Below are 22,091 nucleotides of genomic sequence, written 5' to 3'. Positions count from 1 at the left end.
AAATGTAGTTTTTCCTTCCGGGTCTTGCGGGGTGCAGAGATTCCCGGGCTACCACCTCAGCGTTGCTGACCCGCACGCGGTACGTCCTCCGGACCTTGGTTATGGCTCCGCGCGGCGGGTCTACACGGATGACAGGCTGAGCTCCCTTCGGCCAGTTTCCCGAGGCTTCAAGAGGGGACTGGGCAGAAAGGGGGACTGGGCAGAAAGGGGGACCAGGAACCCTGGCGGCTTCCGTTTCAGTCTTTTGAGAGCTAGCCCCTCCATTCCAGTCCTCCCCACACGCTCGGCCTCCCTGTTTTCAGAAACCCGCTCCCAGGATAAAACAGCCACTCGGCCCGGGGGGCCGCTCCCCAGACCACGTTCTCCCCTCCCTCCCTCTGCGCCTTCCCCTTCCCTTCCGTGAACCGGGCTCCCCTGGTCTCCCCACCGGCCCCCTCGCGTTCAAAGCAGACGCGGAATTGGAAGCGGGAGTTGGGCCCGCGATGCGACTTAACAAAGTCCTTGGGGACCTTGATTCCCAGGGAAGAATGCCAGTGACCCAGCACGTATTGGGGACCCACTCAGGCAGCCCGGAAAGAGGGAGATTATTCAAACAGATGTAAAAAGCCACTTAACAGCATATGGGAACCTGTCTACAAGGCTGGGACAGGATGTGAGGCGCGAAGAATCCAGTTTCAACCAAGTGGTGTTATCAGAAAAGATGCTATCTCAATATTGGTTTGTGTTTATTTTCCACCTGACCCTGTTGGTGAAGATATCCTTGATCATTATCCCATCTGAACATGTTCCTGCTCAACCACTGTTACATCACCAGGTAATACTGCCCAACTGGAGTCTTGCCCTTGGCTCTTTTCATCTCGTCACCCTCTCTAGCCCACTAGGCTTAACCATCCCTTTTTTTTTCTTGGCAAAGGAAAAGGTCCAGAAGCTGTAAAATTTAGTTGAGTGGTTCAGTTAAGCACATGTTTGTTGTGGCAGTAAGCAGTGCTAGTGATTTGAAAATGAATAAGATGAAGTCCTTGCAGAAAGTTTATATTCCAGTGATATGTTGCAAAAAATCTGCAATTTCATGATCCTTCAGTAACAAGTATGTTGTTGGCAGGAAATAAAGAACTGTGTTATATACGCTGGGAGAAGCCCAGGTCAGAGACCAACCAAGGATTGTTAGTGGCGTGAGCTTAAAAACTTAAGACATTTTAATCCACATTTCACACTTAGTGTCGTTTAAACCTGTCCTTTTAAAAGATAATTTCTTAAAGATTCTTTTCATAAACATTATCTTCATGTTCTTACTACCTTTTTCTTACATTGAGGAAACATGTTTCTGAATGAGTACATAAAGTACAAATCAAAGACACTGAAAAAATACTAAGGAAATTATCAAATATATTTTCTAATTCATGGATCAAAATAATTCTGCTTCCACTTTTGTTCTTTCACAGGTTAAAAGATATGGAGATATCCGTGAGGATTTGGAGAAGAGTCCCAGTAATTATTAAAATTCTGGATTAGATCTGCTAGGAAAGGTAAAGAAACCAAGAGTCTCCTAAGAAGAAGGAATTATAACAGTTTACCAATGTTTTTCAAATATAGATGTCAATTAGGTGCTGTGCCTTGCCAAAGAACTAAGACAAGAGAAAAGTAGATTTATGATCCAACCTAAAGGCCTTTAGGTGAGAGCTGGAAGACATGTGCTGATGATTAAACTTTGAGAAGGTTTATTCAGGCAGCTCTTAGGAGAGTGTGTGTTTGTTTTTAGCCAAATTTAAATATGTCCATTTAAAGAAAAAGACTAACCTTTGATCACCAAGAAGGGCCTGACACTGTTTCAATCACTTCTGCATATATTAAATCACTTAATCCTCATAATAACCCCACGAGACAGGTATTACTATCCCCCCGTCTGTAGAAACGATAATCGAAGTCCAAAGGCTAAGCAGTTTACCCTAAATTATAAAGCTGATGGTAAATGGCAAAGCCAAGATTTGAATCCAGTTCTGTGTTGTCATTCTTTCCACCACACCAACCAGCTTCCCTTAACTGAAAACTGGGTGATGGGCCAAAGGACCAATGAGACACCACCTTCCTGAGCTCATTCAAAGCAGAAACAGGATCATTCTCAACTGCTTTTGCCACAGATACCACAACATTTAACCCTTAGCAAGAGTTCCGTACATCTGTTTGATCTGAATTGATATGAACTTGATCCTCTCTGAAGAGAATATTTAAGCAGAGACACTAATGAGGAGGAGTCAGTTGTGAACACACTGAGGGAGAACATTACAAGCAGAGGGAACAGCAAGTACAAAGACCCTGAGGTAGGAAGTTGCTTGGTTGTATCTGAGGAACAACCAAGAAGCTCGATATAACTGGCGCTAAGAGGGAGAGAAGGAAACGGAAGAAGCTGACTTCGGAGAGGAAGCCAGGGGTCAGGCCCTCCAGGGCCACTGCCTCTCACTTTAAAGGAGGTAAAGCCCCACTAGCCCCTGACCAAGATTATGTTGCTTCACAGGGGAAAGGAAGCAAGACTGAGCGGTTAGAAATAATATGTGCCACGTAAGGGGTAAGATGTTTAGGTGCATTGTTTCATTTAATCCTCACATCAGTTCTACTGAGTTAGGTATTATCCCAGTTTTACAGTTTGGTAAAATGGGGAAAGAGAAATATTAAAGAACATGGTTTACAATTTGTCAGTGGCAGAGACAGGATTTGACTCCAGTTTCTGACTCCCAAGCTAAAGCCTGCTCTTTGTAATATATCACATTTTCTTATTTGAAATACTGAATAAAAAAGAAGAGATGCATGTATTCAAAACGGAATTATTGTTCATTGCTATGTGACAGACATTTAGAAATAGTGTTAAAGTGTAATACAGCATTTAAAAAAAAATCTTTGTATGATTGCATTCTCACCAGTCATTTGCTTTTAATACTTTGCATATTTGCAGGTAGATGGACTATAAGGCACTTGCCCAACAAACTGCTCAAGAAATTTTAGGTTACTATCAAGATACACCAGGCTGGAAAGTGATTAAGAATTCAGTAAGAAAACAAGTTATATATATATTTCAAGAGTTTGTTTTTTAATGGAAACAAATCATTGCAAAGACATTTTTTAATTTTTTTTTTACAAACTAGAAAAAGTTTTTACTTTCATTTTTTTGTTTTTTAAATTTATTTCTTTCTGTATCTGACAGCTAATTTATTTGTGGATTTTTTATTCCTCTTTGAGAAAAAAATAACTGTTTTCAGCAAGGCTTCTAAAAAATTCCATGGAAATCTGTGAGTACAATTTCCTATTTATAATCATGGTTTTGAATTCAATGACATTGATGTATCTAGAATTCAGTGCTACTTCATTAGCTATAAGACATTATTGGATAGTGAACAGGAAATAGCAATTACTTATAAAGTCACTTGATTGAAACATGGGTGAATAAAAAGAATAATATGTACCATCTAATTTTCAAACCTGAAGACAGAAAAAAGAATCACTTCTAGTGAATACTTCACAAAGCTAAGAAATTTCCACTTCAAGAACTAATTACTATAAAAATAGATGGGTATTTTCTTAGAGTATTTTGTGGTCTTTTCAACATTTTATCTTTCCATTAAGTGAACCACTTAAAGATAAAGTTTATTTCCCCAGTATATTTCTTTTGCCAATGTATATAATTTTTTCTGTAAGTGCTTTTAAGGATATTGTGTGGTGTGTGTGTGTGTACACGTGCATGCACGTTTAGTTGCGCAGTTGTATCCGACTCTTTGCATCCCCATGAACTGTAACTCTCTAGGCTACTCTGTCCATGGAGTTTTCCTGGCAAGAATACTGAAGTGGGTTGCCATTTCCTCCTCCAGGGGATCTTCCCGACCCAGGGATAGAACTCATGTCTTCTGAGTCTCTTGGATTGGCAGGCAGATTCTTTTATAATTTTTTCTGTAAGCTGCCTTTAAGGATATTTTTTAGGAACCTGTTGTTTCAAATTCAAATATACTAAGGGAAATTGTGCAGATGTTTTTAAAACCATGTTTTTAAGAGTTGTTCATTTATTGATCATGATATGTTATTTAGAAAACCAAGTTTGATTCAGTTTCTTTTCAGGGGGGTGGTTGTTCAGTGACTCAGTCATGTCCAAGTCTTTCCAGCCCTGTGGACTGCAGCACGCCAGGCTTCCCGGTCCTTCACCTCTCCCAGAGCTTGCTCAAACTCATATCCATTGAGTCACTGAGGCCATTCGACTATCTTATCTTCTGTCATCCCCTTCTCCTCCTCCCTTCAATCTTTCCCAGCATCAGGGTCTTTTCTAATGAGTCAGTTCTTCCCATCAAGTGGGCAAAGTATTGGAGCCTCAGCATCAATCCTTCCAATGAATATTCAGGGTTGATTTCCTCTAGAGTGGTATCATCTGCATATGTGAGGTTGTTGATATTTCTCCCAGCAATCTTGATTCGAGCTTGTGAGTCATCCATCCCAGCATTTCATGTGATGTACTCTGCATGGAAGTTAAATAAGCAGGGTGACCATATACATACAGCCTTGCCTTATTCATTTCCCGACTTTGAACCAGTCCATCGTTCCATGTCCAGTTCTAACTGTTGCTTCTTGGCCTGCCTACAGATTTCTCAGGAGACAGGTAAGGGGATCTGGTATTCCCATCTCTTTAAGAATTTTCCACAGTTTGTTGTGATCCACACAGTCAAAGCCTTTAGCAGAAGTCAGTGAAGCAGAAATAGATGTTTTTCTGGAATTCCCTTGCTTTTTCTGTGTTTGCAACAGATGTTGGCAATTTGATCTCTGGTTTTCCAAAAGCCTGCATTTTCTAAATCCAGCTTGTAAATCTGAAGTTCTCAGTTCACGTACTGTTGAAGTCTAGTTTGAGGGATTTTGAGCATTACCTTGCTAGCGTGTGAAATGAGTGCAGTTGTATGGTAGTTTGAACGTTCTTTGGCATTGCCTTTCTTTGGGATTGGAGTGAAAACTGACAGTTTAATTATAATACAGACAGGCCCATTTATTACATATTGTCTGTGGCTGTTTCACTGCTGCACTAATAAAGTTGAATAATTGCAACATAGAACATGAAACCTGCAAAGCCAAATAAATTATTTACCATCTGGCTCTTTACTGAAAAGTTTTCTGACCTCTGCTTATATCATACTACATTCTTTTTTTTTTCATATTACATTCTTAAATTAAGAATTAAGGCCACAAGATGCTGCACAACCACACAAGTGTCTCGTCAGTTACTAGAGACTTATGCTAAATACAGCATGTAAATGTTTATGAGAAAGAGTTTAGAAAACTTCTAAATGAACGTAGTCCCTTTGAAAAGGTAATGATAGGGACTTCCCTGATGGTCCAGTGGTTAAGCATCCACCATCCTATACAGGGGACGTGGTTCAATCCCTGCTTGGGGAACTAAGATCCCACAAGCCATAGGGCAACTACCCCCACTCGCCGCAACTACTGAGCGTGTGCAGCCTGGAGACCACAAGCCAGACCTAGAGAGAAGCCCGCACACAGCAACACAGAGCCCACCTGGGTGCTGCGACTAAGATACAGTGCAGCCAAATAATTAAAAAAAAAAAAAAAAGACAACTATAGAAACAGTACTAACAAAATGTGTTGAAAAATGAATTTTCAAATAATTTATATTAATTATTGCAATGCATATTTAAATAAAACTGTTACTGGCTTCCCTGGTGGCTCAGTGGTAAAGAATCCCCTCCCAATGCAGGAGACACAAGCTTGATCCCTGGGTCAGGAAGATCCCCTGGAGAAGGGAATGGCAACCTGCTCCAGTATTCTTGCCTGGAGAATTCCATGGACAGAGGAGCCTGACCGGCTACAGTCCATGGGGTCACAAAAGAGTCAGACATGACTTAGCAACTAAGCAACAACTTACAATTAAATATTAGTATTTTAAATTACTAATATTACCTTCAAATTTTCTTTATACTACTTGTAAATTAGTGTGCTTTATACTGTGATAACCATATTTTCAACTTAGGCTAAATTCAATGAAATTTTGAATTTTCTTTATTTTGGTAACCATAGATATCGTGTTGAAGGAATGATTCCAGAATCAACATCTAAACTATCTGATTTCCTCTTCAAACCTGAAAACAGAGTCACATGGGACAAAGCATTGAAAATGTACAACATAGTACTAAAGATTGATTCGGTAATTTATTGTTTAATGTTGGACTTTTACTGTATTAATTCAGTTTTAGTTTTTATATCTTAGTATTTCAGTTTATTACATCTGTATTTTATATATTCAAATCAAGTTGAAATCTTTATAAAAAGCTTAAAACTTTTTTCTTTATTGAGAGTTCAGTTCCATTTAGCTTTATTCTATTTTTAGTGCATACCACATTCTGAATCTGCAGATGTGTGCCTTTGGTTATTGAAAGGACTGAACTCATGGATTTGCCTCCTCCATCAAGGGGAAAAAAAGATTAAGCATGCCTTGTTGATGGAAGTCAGTAGATTTATCGTAGTGATAACACACTAGATAATATTGTAGACACTGTTAAGAGCAAATAGCATATAACTTTTTAAAGGCATGTGTGAAATAACATTATAATGGTTGTGGTTTTAGAAACACTTTCAAATACAGTATCTCAGAGATGAACAGGAAGAATAAAAACAGAGAAAGGAAAACTACAGGTAACGGAGTAGAAAGTTAAAGTCCTAGAGGTAAGAGAAGGGAAGACAGGATACAAGAGCCAAATAGGGCTTAGAAGGGGAGAGGAGTAGGGTGAGGCGAGGGACGCTGAGAGCTTGGGAGGAGACGAAATGGATGAAATGAGAGAGACTGAGATATGGCAGGAAGAGGGAGGAAGGGAAGACAGGGGCCGGCCGAGGGACCCTGAACTCTGGGGCAGTACCGTGGCACTCCGTTACTTAGGAGGACTGCTAGACGGCACGACATGTAAATTACACCTTAGTAGGCTGATTTTAAAAATCAGCCTATATTTTGGCTAATAATAATTTTATTAGAAGGAAATGGTAACGGTGAAGAATGTTGGTGGAATGCAAACTTTTATGATTTTTACAAACAGTTGCATTTGTAAAATTACAGATGACTGAGTCCGGTTCTTCAAGTCTCCAAGCCCATTTCACATATCAAAACAAATGTGCCACATACCCGCCATCACTTTACCATTTATTTAGAACTCTGTAGGTTAACTGTACCTCCTTCTATTAAACTGATTTTAAAATCTGGGATGAGGGTGAGGTTGTAGAAAAGCCTGGGAAGGTAAAGTAGTTTCATCTTGTAGAAAGGCTCTGGAGTTCTATCCACAGAGAACACACGTCTGTGACCCTCTTGGGATTTGAACTTGGTCCATCACAAATGAAAATGCAAACATTGGATTGTTTCATTCATAACTGTATAATACTAATTATAGAGTTTCATTAGCATTTCAGATATTTCTGTTTTTGCTGCAAGTCAGCTATAATAATGGAAAGTATAGTAGATTTGGCATCAAAAGATTTGAAAACATATTCAGAGAAATTTCAGTTCAGTTCAGTTCAGTCGCTCAGTCATGTCCGACTGTTTGCAAACCCACGGACTGCAGCACACCAGGCCTCCCTGCCCATCACCAACTCCTGGACTTTACTCAAATTCATGTTCACTGAGTCGGTGATGCCATCCAACCATCTCATCCTCTGTCGTCCCCTTCTCCTCCCACCTTCAATCTTTCCCAGCATCAGGGTCTTTTCAAATTTGTCAGTTCTTCACATCAGGTGGCCAGAAAAATTTAGATCTGCCCAAGGTCAACACGGACAGTGTATGGTAGAACCAGGACTTATACTGATCTCCTGATTCAGATTTGATGTCTTTTTCAGTATACTATAATATCTCTGAATCACATTACACAACGAGAAGAATTTTTCTGCCTTCCTATGAATGTTTGTAGCATTCATTTTGCAAGGGTGCATTTTAATTGACTCATTCATCCTATTGGTGAGGAAGGGATTCCTGCTGTAGGGTTATGGCGGTGGTCAAACACTTGACACCAGCACTTAGACAAACAAGATCAACGGCAGTTTATTAATCCTAATGACAGCCCAGGAAAGGAAGACTGTTAAGATTTTGTTCAGTTAACATTTGTTGGCGGGGCACAGGGTGCCAGTGGTGAGCCAGGTTCAACAAATGACCACGAGAGAAACTGAAATCGAGAAGTTTATTACGGTCCTGGAGGAAGTGGACAGCACACGTCAAGGGCCCCGTGTGGGGAGGTCAAGGCAGGGTGCAGACAGAGGGGGACTCGCACCTTCATTAGGGTCTGTGGGTGGAGTGCTTTGGGGTTCCTAGGCTAAGGCCAGATTGATCATTTGGAACCAAACAGGACAGGATTTTGGGACACTACACAGGGGGTCTGATCTAAGGGGCTCACATGGGGAAGGCCCTGGGAAGTGTGGGAGGCTGCTGATCAGAAGGGCTGTTGGGGAAGTCATATCAGGAACTTACATTTGCTTGTAACTCTGCGGGCTATTATCTAAGCTGTGCTTACGTGAGAGAGCTGGTGTTAGTTTAAGGCCACCGCAGGCTGCTTGGCCAAACAAAACGGATGCTGAGGCAGCAACACATGAGTAGCTCAGCTAAGCTCTCTGGGACAGACCACGCCCCGCAGTGTGACAGGGGAGTTGCACTCAGGAACAGAGTTAATAACCCGGGATTGTGCACAGCAGGCTTTGTAGTATCAGGAAGCTGAGGGGACCCCTGATTCTTGCAGGAGGATCTGATTGGTTGTTGGACTAATTCTACAGGGTAGCAGGGAAGTGAAACCCACTACTCAGGTATAAATAGGAACTGTGTCTTATCCTGCTGATAAGGACGGTTGTGGGACCAAGGGCACTTATTTATGGGAACAGAGTGGAGAGAGGGTCTTGCAGTTTGGCCATTCAAGACCCTCCCAATTTTAACAGATGTCAAAGCAGCACATATACTGGTCTTTAATTTTAGGCTTTACACCACAGGCTGTTAAGTCAATATATTATTCCGAATATATTACCTAGTCAGTGTGGAGTAGCAGACACACTATTGTACTGGAAATCTGAAAACCCGGGTTCTAGTTCTGTACATCTCTCTAGTTCTACATGTAACTTAATGTTAGGCTTCAATTTCTTCATCTAAAAATTCGAAGATTAGATAATATCAAGATTCTTTTCTAAATTTATTGTATTTCTAATTTATATTAACCCCTTGTTAGAGGTAGGATTTGCAGATATTTTCTCCCACTCTGTGGGTCGCCCTTTCATTTTGTTAATGGTTTCCTTTGCTATGCAGAGGCATTTTAGGTTACTATAGTCCCACTCTTCTATTTTTGCTTTTGTTGCCTTGCACTTATAATTACACATCTAATATTTCTTTTACACTGAAAATGCAAGCTGATTTGGTGATAAATTCTTAAAACCTCAAAGCTCTGCTTTTTCCAAAAAGAGGCCAAACTTAGGCAGTGAAATTCTTTGGGGAGCAGTACAAAGAACAGATATTAAATAATTGTTGCAATCTTCACGATGTGGTTTGTTTCAGGATACATTCATATGTCATACCATTACACAAAGCTTTGCCATGGGCTCAATTTCCCCCCGAGACTTTATCGACTTAGTCTCTTTGAAGCACTATGAAGGGAATATGGATGTTATCAGTGGTAAGTTGAAACATTTTGCCCACACTTGGGAATTACTATGAGTCATTAATAAATTTTTTTTCTTTTAACTCACAGTTTGAAAGAATACTTTCAATTAATTATTCTTGTATTTACTTGGTGAGACCAATAAATACATGTGTAATGTAGGTAAGCCTGAAGTTTTTAACTAATTCTGGAGGTGCCGTTTACATCATAGTCAATCGTTGTGGCATCTCCTGGCCTCTTTGCAGCATGTACCCTGCAGCATTGAATACAGACAGATACTTGCAGGCTACATTACAAAACTACCAAGAAACAAAATGGATCTTTGGATATATACTTCTATATTTGAATATGTAGAATGGATATATCTAAAAACTGATAAAACTCCTGAAGAAAATTCTACTAGATAGCTCTTTTCATAAATGTGCTTACATTTCTTTTAAAAACGGAAAGTTTTAACATACTCATCCATTGCTTGTTGCTCAGTCACTAAGTTGTGTCCAACTCTTCGTGACCCCACGGACTGTAGCCCACCAGGCTCCTCTGTCCATGGGATTTCCCAGGAAGAAGACTGGAGTGGGTCGCCATTTCCTTCTCCAGTCCTTATCCTACCCTCCACCCCTGGCCAAAAATGTATCACTCTGTAAAATGCACATGTGTAACGACTTCCTATTTGCATTATTCACTTAAAACACACCAGTTTACACCCCAGAGATCTTTGGACTCCTGGAACTCAAGATAATTTATGGTGAAGGGACTCTGGTAGGACAGTGGTAGCCTAGAGCCTTTTCTTTCCTCTGCAATTCAATTTAATCTCGCTATTCCTACCTGAATTCCCCTACTGTAACTACTTGGGGACAGGGATAGTTAACTGTTGTTAATTACGCTTTTCCGCTTGTAGGACCCTTTAAGTTTCAGAGTACAAGACCGAGTAACAGTTCTGCTAATAGCACTCAGGCACACAGTTAGCTCTGTTGACCGTATATACCACTGGGGACCGATGTTCATCACTTTCACATATTTGTCTCGTATATTTTCATACAGCTGTCATTAGTCATCTCATTTTCAAATGAGGGCACATAAAAATTTATTCACTGCCTCTAACACAAAATGCTGTCCATTTGAATCAGAGATCTCTTATTGATCTCTTATTGTCTATCTTGAAACCATTCTATTTGTGTCTCATTTTTGCTGGTCAGAGGGAAGGTCAAAAAGAAGTATAGAAGGTAAAATCCATGAATAGTTATAATCAGTCATTCAGTCATCACTACTGAATTTGCTTTAAAGTGATTTTCTTTGAATGAGTTTTTGATGAACACTGATAGTTTTCTTCTTAATGTTTCCACTGTTGTTTAGCTTACTGTGTAGTTTGCTTTTAGTTAAATGTTTTGCATGCATTTTTCTCGCCAGTGAGGAAACTGAAATTCACAGAAATCAAGTTACGTAGCTCATCAACAGCTCAAGTCTTTCTGATTTTCCAGAATCTGTGCTAACTACCTCACTGTGTGCCTCACAAAAGACCCATACTTGTTTGTGGAATATAACAAAATTTTAAGAAATAAAGACAAATATAATCTCCATATTTTAAACAGAGAAGAAATATGTTAATATCAATTCTGACAGTACCATTTTGCCAACATAACTGGCTCTATTAAGATGATGGAACAGATTGTGAAAATGGGAAATGCATACAGCTACATTTGTCTCCTAACTAGAGCTTAATGTTGTATTTCCTACCGAAATGATTATGTACATTAAAATCATATAGGAAAATTCTCTGATGAGCAGGATTCAGTTGCACAGACTAAAGAAATACATGTTTTAAAATGTTTTTAGGAAGAGTATCTATAATTATCATAAATGTGACGGTAATCAGATCTCCTCCCTTCTACCTTCACATGCAGTATTGCAGTTACACTGCATAATTCCTAAAACAAAATCTACTGATTTTTAATCATACATTGAAGTTAGCTACAGGGAATTGGCAGAAAAGAGCATTTAAACTACCTCTATTGACAGGCTAAATAACACATCAAATATTCTACTTAAAAAATGATAAACCAAAAAAATCTATCCTAGTAGATTAGTCTTTTTCTTTGTAATTTCTGCTTCTGATCTCAGAAAGTAAATAAATTGTACTTTGAACAGTTCTTCTTGTATGTAAAAGGAAGCAGCATCTATAGAACTAGCATGAAAAGGTTTGAGAGGACAGTAGTGATACTTTTTCATGCTAGTACTTGTAGCATACTTTTTCATTTTTGGCCTGGTATACACTTAAGTGTGCAAACACACATAGCTATGTTAAAATTAATGTCAGTGTTAAATGCTATGTCATGTATTTTTGAAAATATGCTATTGGAAACAGAATTTTTCATCTTTGTGGCATAGGTTTCATTTTAATTTTTCTTTTGATCACTTAGCTACTAGTGTGGACTTTCCAGCATATCCTCCATCCTCAAGTTACATCCGAGGTTATAACCATGCTTGTGGCTATATATGTTTACCTGTGCAAGAGTAAGTGTTATTTCCATATATTTATTGTTTAACCATTTTTTAGTTGAGTTTGTAACTTGCTAACGAACTCACCAGAAATATTTTCTGGTATATCCTGTTGGGGGGAAAAAATGCCCCTAAATACAATTTTTTAAATAATTTTTCAAGTATTTTTCGTCTTAAGTATAATAAGAACAGACAATTCCCTGTAAAGTATAATCGTGGTTTCTGCACCAGTCACACGTTCACAGACATCATCGTGCCCTCCAGTTAACCTTGACCTGATGTTTTATGTTTCTCCATTAGTCACTTCTGTGAGTTATTAAAGGATTTTTGCAGATGAAAAATAAATTTCTCTAGAATTATAATAGTTAGCATTTATCGGCAATGAATCATGCTTCACTTTGAATATATTCTTTCCAATGGACTACTTACTGTGAACAGTTACCTGCAGAACAAGCCACCCAGTAGGCAAATTCAGAGAGGGAAGAGCTGGAGAGATCAGAGATGACTCTTTGCCCAAAGGTGGCCAGCCACTGGATAAGATGGTGACATCCAATACACATATTCTATAAATGCATATATATATTAATTCAATATCTATCATTCTACAACTTCCTTACATATTTGCTAAATGATTTTATATTAAATAAAAGACACTGGCACACAAAATGACATGTAAAACTTTATATTGGTCAGATGTAAACCACTCAGTAGGAGAAAAATATGTATGTGAAGGAAGTCAAAATAAAATGACATTTAGACCCATATTCCTTAATATTTTCTACTGAATTAGAGAACTAAAAGAAATCCAAAAATATTTACATTGATGGACAGGATAATTGGTTCAGATGATGATGACAATGTAGCCTTTCTCCCCATCTGTCAATTTTCAATATATAGCCAAGACTGTATTCTCCACAGCAGGAAAGGATAAAACAAGGGAAAAATTATTACTCCGTATCAGGTAGGTGAATCAGCTGCTAGTGGGGACTCTGGTGGGGAAGTTATACAACCTAAAGAGTGCTTCACAGGCAAAGTCCCCTTCTTGCATCTTGTCACCATTCCCTTTCCACTGCAAAAAAAAAAAAAGAGAGAGAGAGAGAAAAAAACTCTAATTTAGATATTCTACCCAGAGTGGGAACTTTGCCTAACAACCTGCTGGAGAAGGGTACTGACAAAAAAGTGATTCTTCTGTACCTTTTCCTTCTGTGCAGCTCAAGTCCTGTAGTAAATTTATAAAACATATTATCTACAGTAAATGTACTCTCCAGGAAATCTTGGAAAAGCTTTGTTAAGTATGTAAAGCCCTAGTAAATTCACATAGAGGCCATACAAATTGCTAGTGAGTCCAGCCATTTGAGACAATGTAAAAATAGTCTGAACTCTGAATGGAAAAGGGTTTAAGAAAATAGATGCTCATATGGTTGGTTGGAGCAGTGGTCTTCAAACCCCTCTAAGAGAATTTTATAAAACCGTATATTGCCTTGCACATTTTTAAGTTGATATTAAAATTTTGTATAGCATTATATCAAGAGGGTGAAATTTCTAGCATACTATAAATCTTGACACTTAAAAAAAATGTTTTTATCACCCTTCTAAGTGTATTCATCAGAACCTAAATACTGTAACAACTTGAAACCTACCACTACATTTTCAGTTTCAAAATACATATAACCTTTAACAGTCAGAAATATTATATCATTTCTTTTATCCTTGATCTGATATTTTTACTCTTTTTCCCTTGCATACTTTTATCCAAATAAAATATATTTTATGCTTTGGGTTCTTTTATATATCAGTGTTTATGCTTTAGGTTCTTTTATCAATCACTGTTTATTTTCTATCATACCTCTATAGGAATAAGTACCTAATTTTTAAAATTTGTTTTAATTTCTGTGACCCTAAGTATCTAACCCTGAAGAAGCTGAACAGTCGTATGAAGACCTACAAGACCTTTTAGAACTAACACCCAAAAAAGATGTCCTTTTCATTCTAGGGAATTGGAACGCAAAAGTAGGAAGTCAAGAAACATCTGGAGTAACAGGCAAATTTGGCCTTGGAGTACAGAATGAAGCAGGGCAAAGGCTAATAGAGTTTTGCCAAGAGAATGCACTGATCATAGCAAACACCATCCACCATCTTCCAACAACTCAAGAGAAGACTCTACACATGGACATCACCAGACGGTCAACACCGAAATCAGATTGATTATATTCTTTGCAGCCAAAGATGAAGAAGCTTTATACAGGCAGCAAAAACAAGACCGGGAACTGACTGTGGCTCAGATCATGAACTCCTTATTGCCAAATTCAGACTTAAATTGAATAAAGGGGGGAAAACCACTAGACCAGGCAGGTATGACCTAAATCAAATCTCTTATGATTATATAGTGGAAGTGAGAAATAGATTTAAGGGACTAGATCTGATAGAGTGCCTGATGAACTATGGACAGAGGTTTGTGACATTGTACAGGAGACAGGGATCAAGACCATTCCCAAGAAAAAGAAATGCAAAAAAGCAAAATGGCTGTCTGAGGAGGCCTTACAAATAGCTGTGAGAAGCACAAGCTGGAATCAGGATTGCCAGGAGAAATATCAATAACCTCAGATATGCAGATGACACCATCCTTATGGCAGAAAGTAAAGAAGCAAAGGAGAAAAGGAAAGACATACCCATTTGAATGCAGAGTTCCAGAGAATAGCCAGGAGAGATAAGAAAGCCTTCCTCAGCGATCAGTGCAAAGAAATAGAGGAAAACAATAGAATGGGAAAGACTAGAGATCTCTTCAAGAAAATTAGAGATACCAAGGGAACATTTCATGCAAAGATCAGCTCAATAAAGGACAGAAATGGTATGGACCTAACAGAAGCAGAAGATATTAAGAAGAGGTGGCAAGAATACACAGAAGAACTGTACAAAAAAGATCTTCATGACCCAGATAATCATGATGGTGTGATCACTCACCCAGAGCCAGACATCCTGGCATGTGAAGTCAAGTGGGCCTTAGGAAGCATCACTATGAACAAAGCGAGGGGAGGTGATGGAATTCCAATTGAGCTATTTCAAATCCTCAAAGATGATGCTGTGAAAGTGCTGCACTCAATATGTCAGCAAATTTGGAAAACTCAGCAGTGGCCATAGGACTGGAAAAGGTCAGTTTTCATTCCAATCCCAAAGAAAGGCAATGCCAAAGAATGCTCAAACTACCACACAATTGCACTCATCTCACACGCTAGTAAAGTAATTCTCGAAATTCTCCAAGCCAGGCTTCAGCAATATGTGAACCATGAACTTTCAGATGTTCAAGCTGGTTTTAGAAGAGGCAGACAAACCAGAGATCAAATTGCCAACATCCACTGGATGATTGAAAAAGCAAGAGAGTTCCAGAAAAATGTCTGTTTCTGCTTTATTGACTATGCCAAAGCCTTTGACTGTGTGGATCACAACAAATTGTGGAAAATTCTGAAAGAGATGGGAATACCAGACCACCTGACCTGCCTCCTTAGAAACCTGTATGCGGGTCAGGAAGCAACAGTTAGAACTGGACATGGAACAACAGACTGGTTCCAAATAGGAAAAGGAGTACATCAAGGTTGTATATTGTCACCCAGCTTATTTAACTTATATGCAGAGTACATCATGAGAAACGCTGGGCTGGAAGAAGCACAAGCTGGAATCAAGATTGCCAGGAGAAATATCAATAACCTCAGATATGCAGATGACACCATCCTTATGGCAGAAAGTAAAGAAGAACTAAAGAACCTCTTGATGAAAGTGAAAGAGGATAGTGAAAAAATTGGCTTAAAGCTCAACATTAGGAAAACTAAGATCATGGCATCCGGCCCCATCACTTTATGGCAAATAGATGGGGAAACAGTGGCTGACTTTATTTTTGGGGGGCTCCAAAATCACTGCAGATGGTGATTGCAGCCATGAAATTAAAAGACACTTATTCCTTGGAAGGAAAGTTATGACCAACCTAGACAGCATATTGAAAAGCAGAGACATTACTTTACCAACAAAGGTCCTGTCTATAGTCAAGGGTATGGTTTTTCCAGTGGTCATGTATGGATGTGAGAGTTGGACTGTAAAGAAAGTTGAGCGCCAAAAAATTGATTCTTTTGAACTGTGGTGTTGGAGAAGACTCTTGAGAGTCCCTTGGACAACAAGGAGGTCCAGCCAGTTCATCCTAAAGGAGATCAGTCCTGGGTGTTCATTAGAAGGACTGATGTTGAAGCTGAAACTCCAATACTTTGGCCACCTGATGCGAAGAGCTGACTCACTGGAAAAGACCCTGATTCTGGGAAAGATTGAGGGCGGGAGGAGAAGGGGATGACAGAGGATGAGATGGTTGGATGGCATCACCGACTTGATGGACATGAATTTGGGTAAACTCTGGGAGTTGGTGATGGACAGGGAGGCCTGGCGTGCTACAGTTCATGGGGTCACAAAGACTCGGACACTGAGTGACTGAAGTATCTAAATGTTAAAATAAGTTTATTTGCACTGGTTTAAATTGTTAATATTACCCATTGATCAAAATAAAAATTATTACATAATTGTTAAATGTAAAAGCAAATTGTTAGTCAGACACTGTTACAATTTACAGATACCAAATGTCAACTATTTGATCCTCACAAGAACCCCATAAAGTAGTCGTCTTACTACCCCCATTTTGCAGAAAAGAAAATGGAAACCCAGAGAAATTAAGTAACTTTCTCAAGTTCTCACATAGGTAACAGCAAAGCTCAGCTTCAAACCATGCATTCTGGTTCAAGAGTCATCATGCTTCTGTCAGCTACACTCACTGTAAAAAACATGGGACAAAAGGCCCATTGTAGATATCCCGTCAGATAGAATGACCTCAAGTCTACTTATGCTTTGCATTTTTATGAACGTAAGTGTAAGAAACTTTGGTCACATGAACAGGTGGGTTGAAATGGAGAGTAGAACTCTAGTACCATCACACAATCCCTTGACATTCTTCTGAGTTATATTCCATGTTACGTAGTGACCTATAATCAGACATTGTTTTTAATGACTTAACAGCTGACAACTCAATTAGATCCTTAAGTTTTATTGAAAGCAAAGAATTGACTCAGTAAGGTTTTATTACCGTCATCCATCATTCATTTTCTTAACTCACTTCCAATTGATTGAATTTTTCCTTTAGCAACTCATGTTTATATGCCAGGGTAAAGCACCTTAGTACCATTCAGTCTTAGGTGGGGGAGATGACAGACATCCCTTGATTCTATAAAACAGAAGGTTCTATTAAGAAGGCTGGTGTGATCAGGCTGGTAGGACAAAAGCTGGCATGTCCATCAGAGATATATTCTCAGATCAGTTTTAAGGAAAAGGTACATGGAAGTCAGAGATTTGAAACTGTATTCCCTTATGTGTTATTCAGCCTCTCATACCCCTTGGCAAGTCTTCATATCCTCTAATTTGAAATTCACTGGGTTTGAACATAAAATACTATGGTTCTTGGAAGGTAGTTTGGAGATAACATTTCAAAATGTTAAATACACAAAAACATTGACCTGGAAACTCAATATAAATATTTCTCGAGGTGCAAATGAATATATTACAAGGTGTTTTATTGCAGCTTGATTTATTGTGGCAACAAGAAATAATTCCATGATAGAGGACTGGTTAATCTAATATGAAATACCATATGCAGTCATTAAAAACAATAAGCTGATCTGTATAGACACAGAGGTGCATGGTATCATACTCAGAGGAGAATGAAATTAGTTCCAGAAAAATATGTCTCATTTTTGCAAAAGTAAGAATGTACATGTGCGTATATATAGGGTACATAAACATATATGTACACACATGTTATCTTTATATATCCATAGATGATCATCTGAAAAGATACAGTCAATGCTATAAATAGTGACTGTCTCTGGGGAGCAGAATGAAGGGGAATTATGAAAATGCTCTACTGTTTAAATTTTCATAAGCATACATTACTTTTATGCTTATGCTTTATAATTTTAAGAAGTCGATAAAATGACAAGAAAGAAATGATAACTAAAACTGAAGACTTTAAGATATAGTCTGACTACTTAATATTTTTATGTAAAATAATTTTGAGTGTGCAAATCATTCCACATGTTTTTTCCTTCTTTCAGTCACTATTTCTCCTGTCATAAGCACTGTGTTGGCAATCAATGGGGAATAAGAATCCTGCTCCTTATAAACTTGTAAATTCAATAGATAAAAATTCTTTATATTTTTTAACTCTTCCTTTGTTTACAGGAATCCAGCATATTCCAAACTAGTGATGTTTGTTCAGACAGAAATGAGAGGAAAATTGGCCCCATCGATAATTGAAGCAACCATGCCTTCCAATTTAGTAAGCTTCATGCTCAATGTAAAAGATGGAATAAAGACACAAAAAATTCCATCAAGACATGGATATCATCATAATGGACATTCATCATTCCTAAAGAAGAAATGAGGCCATTTAAAAATCATGTGTGGCAATCATAGCCTTTTGCTTCTAAGTCAATATGCATAAATACTGTGACTCTCTAAACAGTATTCTTGAACAAATTACTGAAGGTACTTCGTGAAAATAAGACCACACAGTTGTACAAGAGAACAGCATTAAATATAGTTTTTAATCTCATATAAGAATAATGTTAAATAACAAGGGTTCTTAATGTACTTTTATCTTTTGCTTTTTTCCCCTGTAAAATTCTCTGCAAAAAAGCATCAATAAGAAAGCATATGCAATCAGAAGTCAGCATTAATTAAAGATTAAAATATATTTTAAATTGTTTTTCTTTTACTTCTTAAATCGATAACTGTAGGAAACATGAACTTAAAAATTGAAAAGAAGTCCGCTAGAATGTTTGACAGTTGATGTCTGGAATCTGCAGGCTTCCCTGATGAATCAGTGGTAAAGAATCTGCCTACCAATACAGGAGAGGTGGGTTTGATCCCTGGGTCAGGTAGATCCCCTGGCGGATTGCATGGCAACCCACTCCAGTTTTCTTGCCTGGGAAATCCTATGGACAGAAGACCCTGGTGGGCTGCTGTCCATGGGGTCACAAAAATCTCGTACACGTCTTAGTGACCAAACAACAACAATCTGGCATCAGGAGCTGAATCATGAATCAATTTCTGGTCTGGCCAGAATGTGGTAGCCCATTCCTCCGAAGTCTTTCCTCCTAAAACTAGAAAACCCTGCACTCACCAGGCAAGCATACAAGACTCCAGCTTAGACGGAACGAAGACTGCAAACTAGTCAAGGACCTGGGCACCTGAGGGATGTCCTAGCAGAGAGTTCTCTGGGTTCCCTTATTACCATATGTATATTTGAGATGGGGCGCTGCAGAAGCTCCAACCTGGCATTGCTGAACGGCAGGCAGAAATCAAAAGAGGTGGGGGAGGCTTTAGGAAAGAGCCTGCTCCCCTGCTCCATTAGGAGTGTCCACACACAGAAGGCTGACCCACAGAACTGAAGCCAAACACCAACCTAAAAAGCGCAGCCGCCCCTCCTCCTGGCATCTGCAAGGTTGAGCAGGAGCTCCCTGTCCCCCTTCACCGGCAGAGGCAGGTACGGAGCCTTGGTATCCCGGCCAGGGTGGTGGCAGTGGGAGCCAATGGCAAAGTGAGCTTCCAGCCCCGCCTGGCAGCACCATGAATTAACCAGCTAGTTCAAGTAAGGGCTGCTCACCAGTCAGCCTCCGGCGTCACCGCAGTCCAAAAAATGCCGAGCCGCCCGCCCCACCCAGCTGTGATGGCCTCCCCTCTGTGGTGAGTTGAGTGGTGACCCCAAAAGGTATGTCCTTGTCAAATCCCTGGAGCCCTGTGACCTTATTTGGAAAAAGGATCTCGGCAGATGTAATCAAGAGCCTCAGAATGAGGTCACCCTGGATCATCTGGGTGGGCTCTCCATCCAACCCCAAGTGCACCGGAGGAAATGCACGTGGGAGAGCCTTGTGGAGAAGAGGCGGCGTGTGAAGACAGGGGCAGGGATGATGTGCTGCGACCTCAAGCCGAGGGACCCCCGGAGCTGCCAGAGGCTGAGAGGGAAACAAGGACTCTCCCCTAGAGCCTTCAGCCTGAGCGTGACCCTGCGGATGCCTGGATTTCAGACTTCCGGCCTCCGGAATGGAGAATAAATTTCTGTTCCTCCACGCCACCAAATTTGTGGTCATCTGCATCACTTAAGGAAACCGGTGCACCCCGGCTGCAGTCAGCAGGGCTCAGCGGGAATCAGCCTCCGCTCCTAGATGGCATGGGGAGGGGAAACCAGATGTGGGACATGAGGACGGTCAGCACTGCACGTCCCCTTCCTGCCCTGGTGTCCTCGAGACCGAGTGCAGAGCTGAGCTTGTATTTGCGATTGGAGGCAACAATTAATGCAAATCAGGGCCCATTCCTGCCGTCAGTGTCTCCGCTCAGCAGGGTGGTGAGAGCTGGGCCGGGTGGGAAGCTGAGTGCACACTCCCACCAGCCCTCCGTGACACCGCAACTAGGAGACTGCCTGCTGAGACAAAATGTTCAATCGGGTCCACAGTCCTTCGGAAAACAAGACCAGAGTGGGTAAAAAGAGGTGAAAATGTCAAATGTCATTAATGTATCCTCGGGAGTACATTAAAGCACATTTGATGGTTGTGCGTGCATGCTCAGTCGTGTGCAACTCTTTGTGACCCCAGGGACTGAAGCCCGCCAGTTTCCTCTGTCCATGAGATTTTTCAGGCAAAAATACCATAGCGGGTTGTCATTTCCTTCTCCGAGGGATCCAACCTGTGTCTCCCGCGTCTCCTGCATTAGCAGGCGGGTTCTTTACCACTGCGGCCACCTGGGAGGCCCCCACCTGATTTTCAGCAAAGGTGGGAAAGCAACTCAGGGCAGGAAGAACCACCTTTTAGCAAACGGTGTTGGAGTAACTGACATCCGAAGACCTAACCTTGCACTTTATACAAAAATTAACATGGAACAGGGGCTTAAATGTAAAACATTAAATTATAAAACTTGGGAGAAAAATCTTCACAACCTACAGCTAGGCAGAGTTCTTACACTGGATACCAGAAGTATGATTCATGTACAGAAAAGTAATAAATTAATCATCAAAAGTTTTGCTCTAAGAAAGGCCTTATGAAGAAGTATTATGAAAGGTGTCATCTGTAGTAACAAAAATCCCATATAACACAAGTTTGAAGGTAATACTGTCATCCAAATAATATGAAAATTAAAAATAATCTAACAATTCTAAACTGATTTTTAAATCTTTTAAATAATCTAATCATGCAACTCTAATAATCTCAGATACTCAGACATTACTGGAATTACCAAAATAAAATGTTTATATTGAATCAAAGAAATGCTTATTCCCTATGCACCTTCATAGCTTGGACCTTATCTAACCATGATGTTGGACATGTAATGTTAATGAACCAGAACAGTGCAGCATGATTATATCAATTAAGAAAATATTTGGCTGCAAAAAGAAATAAAGGACTGTCAGAGAACACACTGCTGAGAAGCTTACTGCTCTCATACAGAAGTCTATGATAACAAGACAGGGGAGGCTCTTTACACCAATTCTGCTTTGCTGACAGCTCCTTTCTGTCCCAGTGTTCTGAGGAGGACAAAGAGGAGTAAAAGCAAAGAGACATTTTATTTGATTTCACCCTGTTACACGTAACTTTTTTGGAAACCCCCTCATTCAGTCAAAGATGCTCACATCTCACTAGCCAAGAGTGGAACACATGGCCATGCTTGGTATTTAAAGGTATTCCAGCACCTGTGGTAGAAAAATACCTGTGGTGTTCCCCACCTGTGGGGTGGGGCTGGGGGTTCCACTGGAGTGCAGAAATAAAATAGTACAGCTTCTATTTATATTTTTAAAAAACCCCGCTAATTACTAACATACTGTGTACATTGACTCCAGCGTCACACCTCGCCATTTATGAAGGAGTCCTG

The 22,091-nt window shown here is 39.8% G+C and overlaps 1 protein-coding gene across 2 annotated transcripts; it reads left to right on the top strand.

The window, feature by feature from the left end:
• The first annotated feature begins 25 nt into the window (after window positions 1-25).
• On the top strand, window positions 26-18,934 carry STARD6 (StAR related lipid transfer domain containing 6). 2 transcript variants are annotated; one of them, XM_065932763.1, is made up of 9 exons: window positions 26-79; window positions 755-814; window positions 1,443-1,526; window positions 2,948-3,041; window positions 3,232-3,281; window positions 6,058-6,184; window positions 9,548-9,665; window positions 12,068-12,161; window positions 18,411-18,934. In XM_065932763.1, the coding sequence occupies exons 4-9, from the start codon at window positions 2,952-2,954 to the stop codon at window positions 18,610-18,612; spliced, it is 681 nt and encodes a 226-aa protein (XP_065788835.1). In that variant the 5' UTR covers window positions 26-79; window positions 755-814; window positions 1,443-1,526; window positions 2,948-2,951; the 3' UTR covers window positions 18,613-18,934. The 2 variants fall into 2 exon arrangements, with proteins under 2 accessions (XP_065788835.1, XP_065788836.1); XM_065932764.1 differs by lacking the exon at window positions 18,411-18,934 and adding an exon at window positions 14,140-14,325.
• The last annotated feature ends 3,157 nt before the right edge of the window (window positions 18,935-22,091 follow it).

Source organism: Muntiacus reevesi, chromosome 4 (genome assembly GCF_963930625.1).
Source record: "Muntiacus reevesi chromosome 4, mMunRee1.1, whole genome shotgun sequence".
Lineage (NCBI taxonomy): Eukaryota > Metazoa > Chordata > Mammalia > Artiodactyla > Cervidae > Muntiacus > Muntiacus reevesi.
This window is presented reverse-complemented; position numbering and strand designations above follow the sequence as displayed.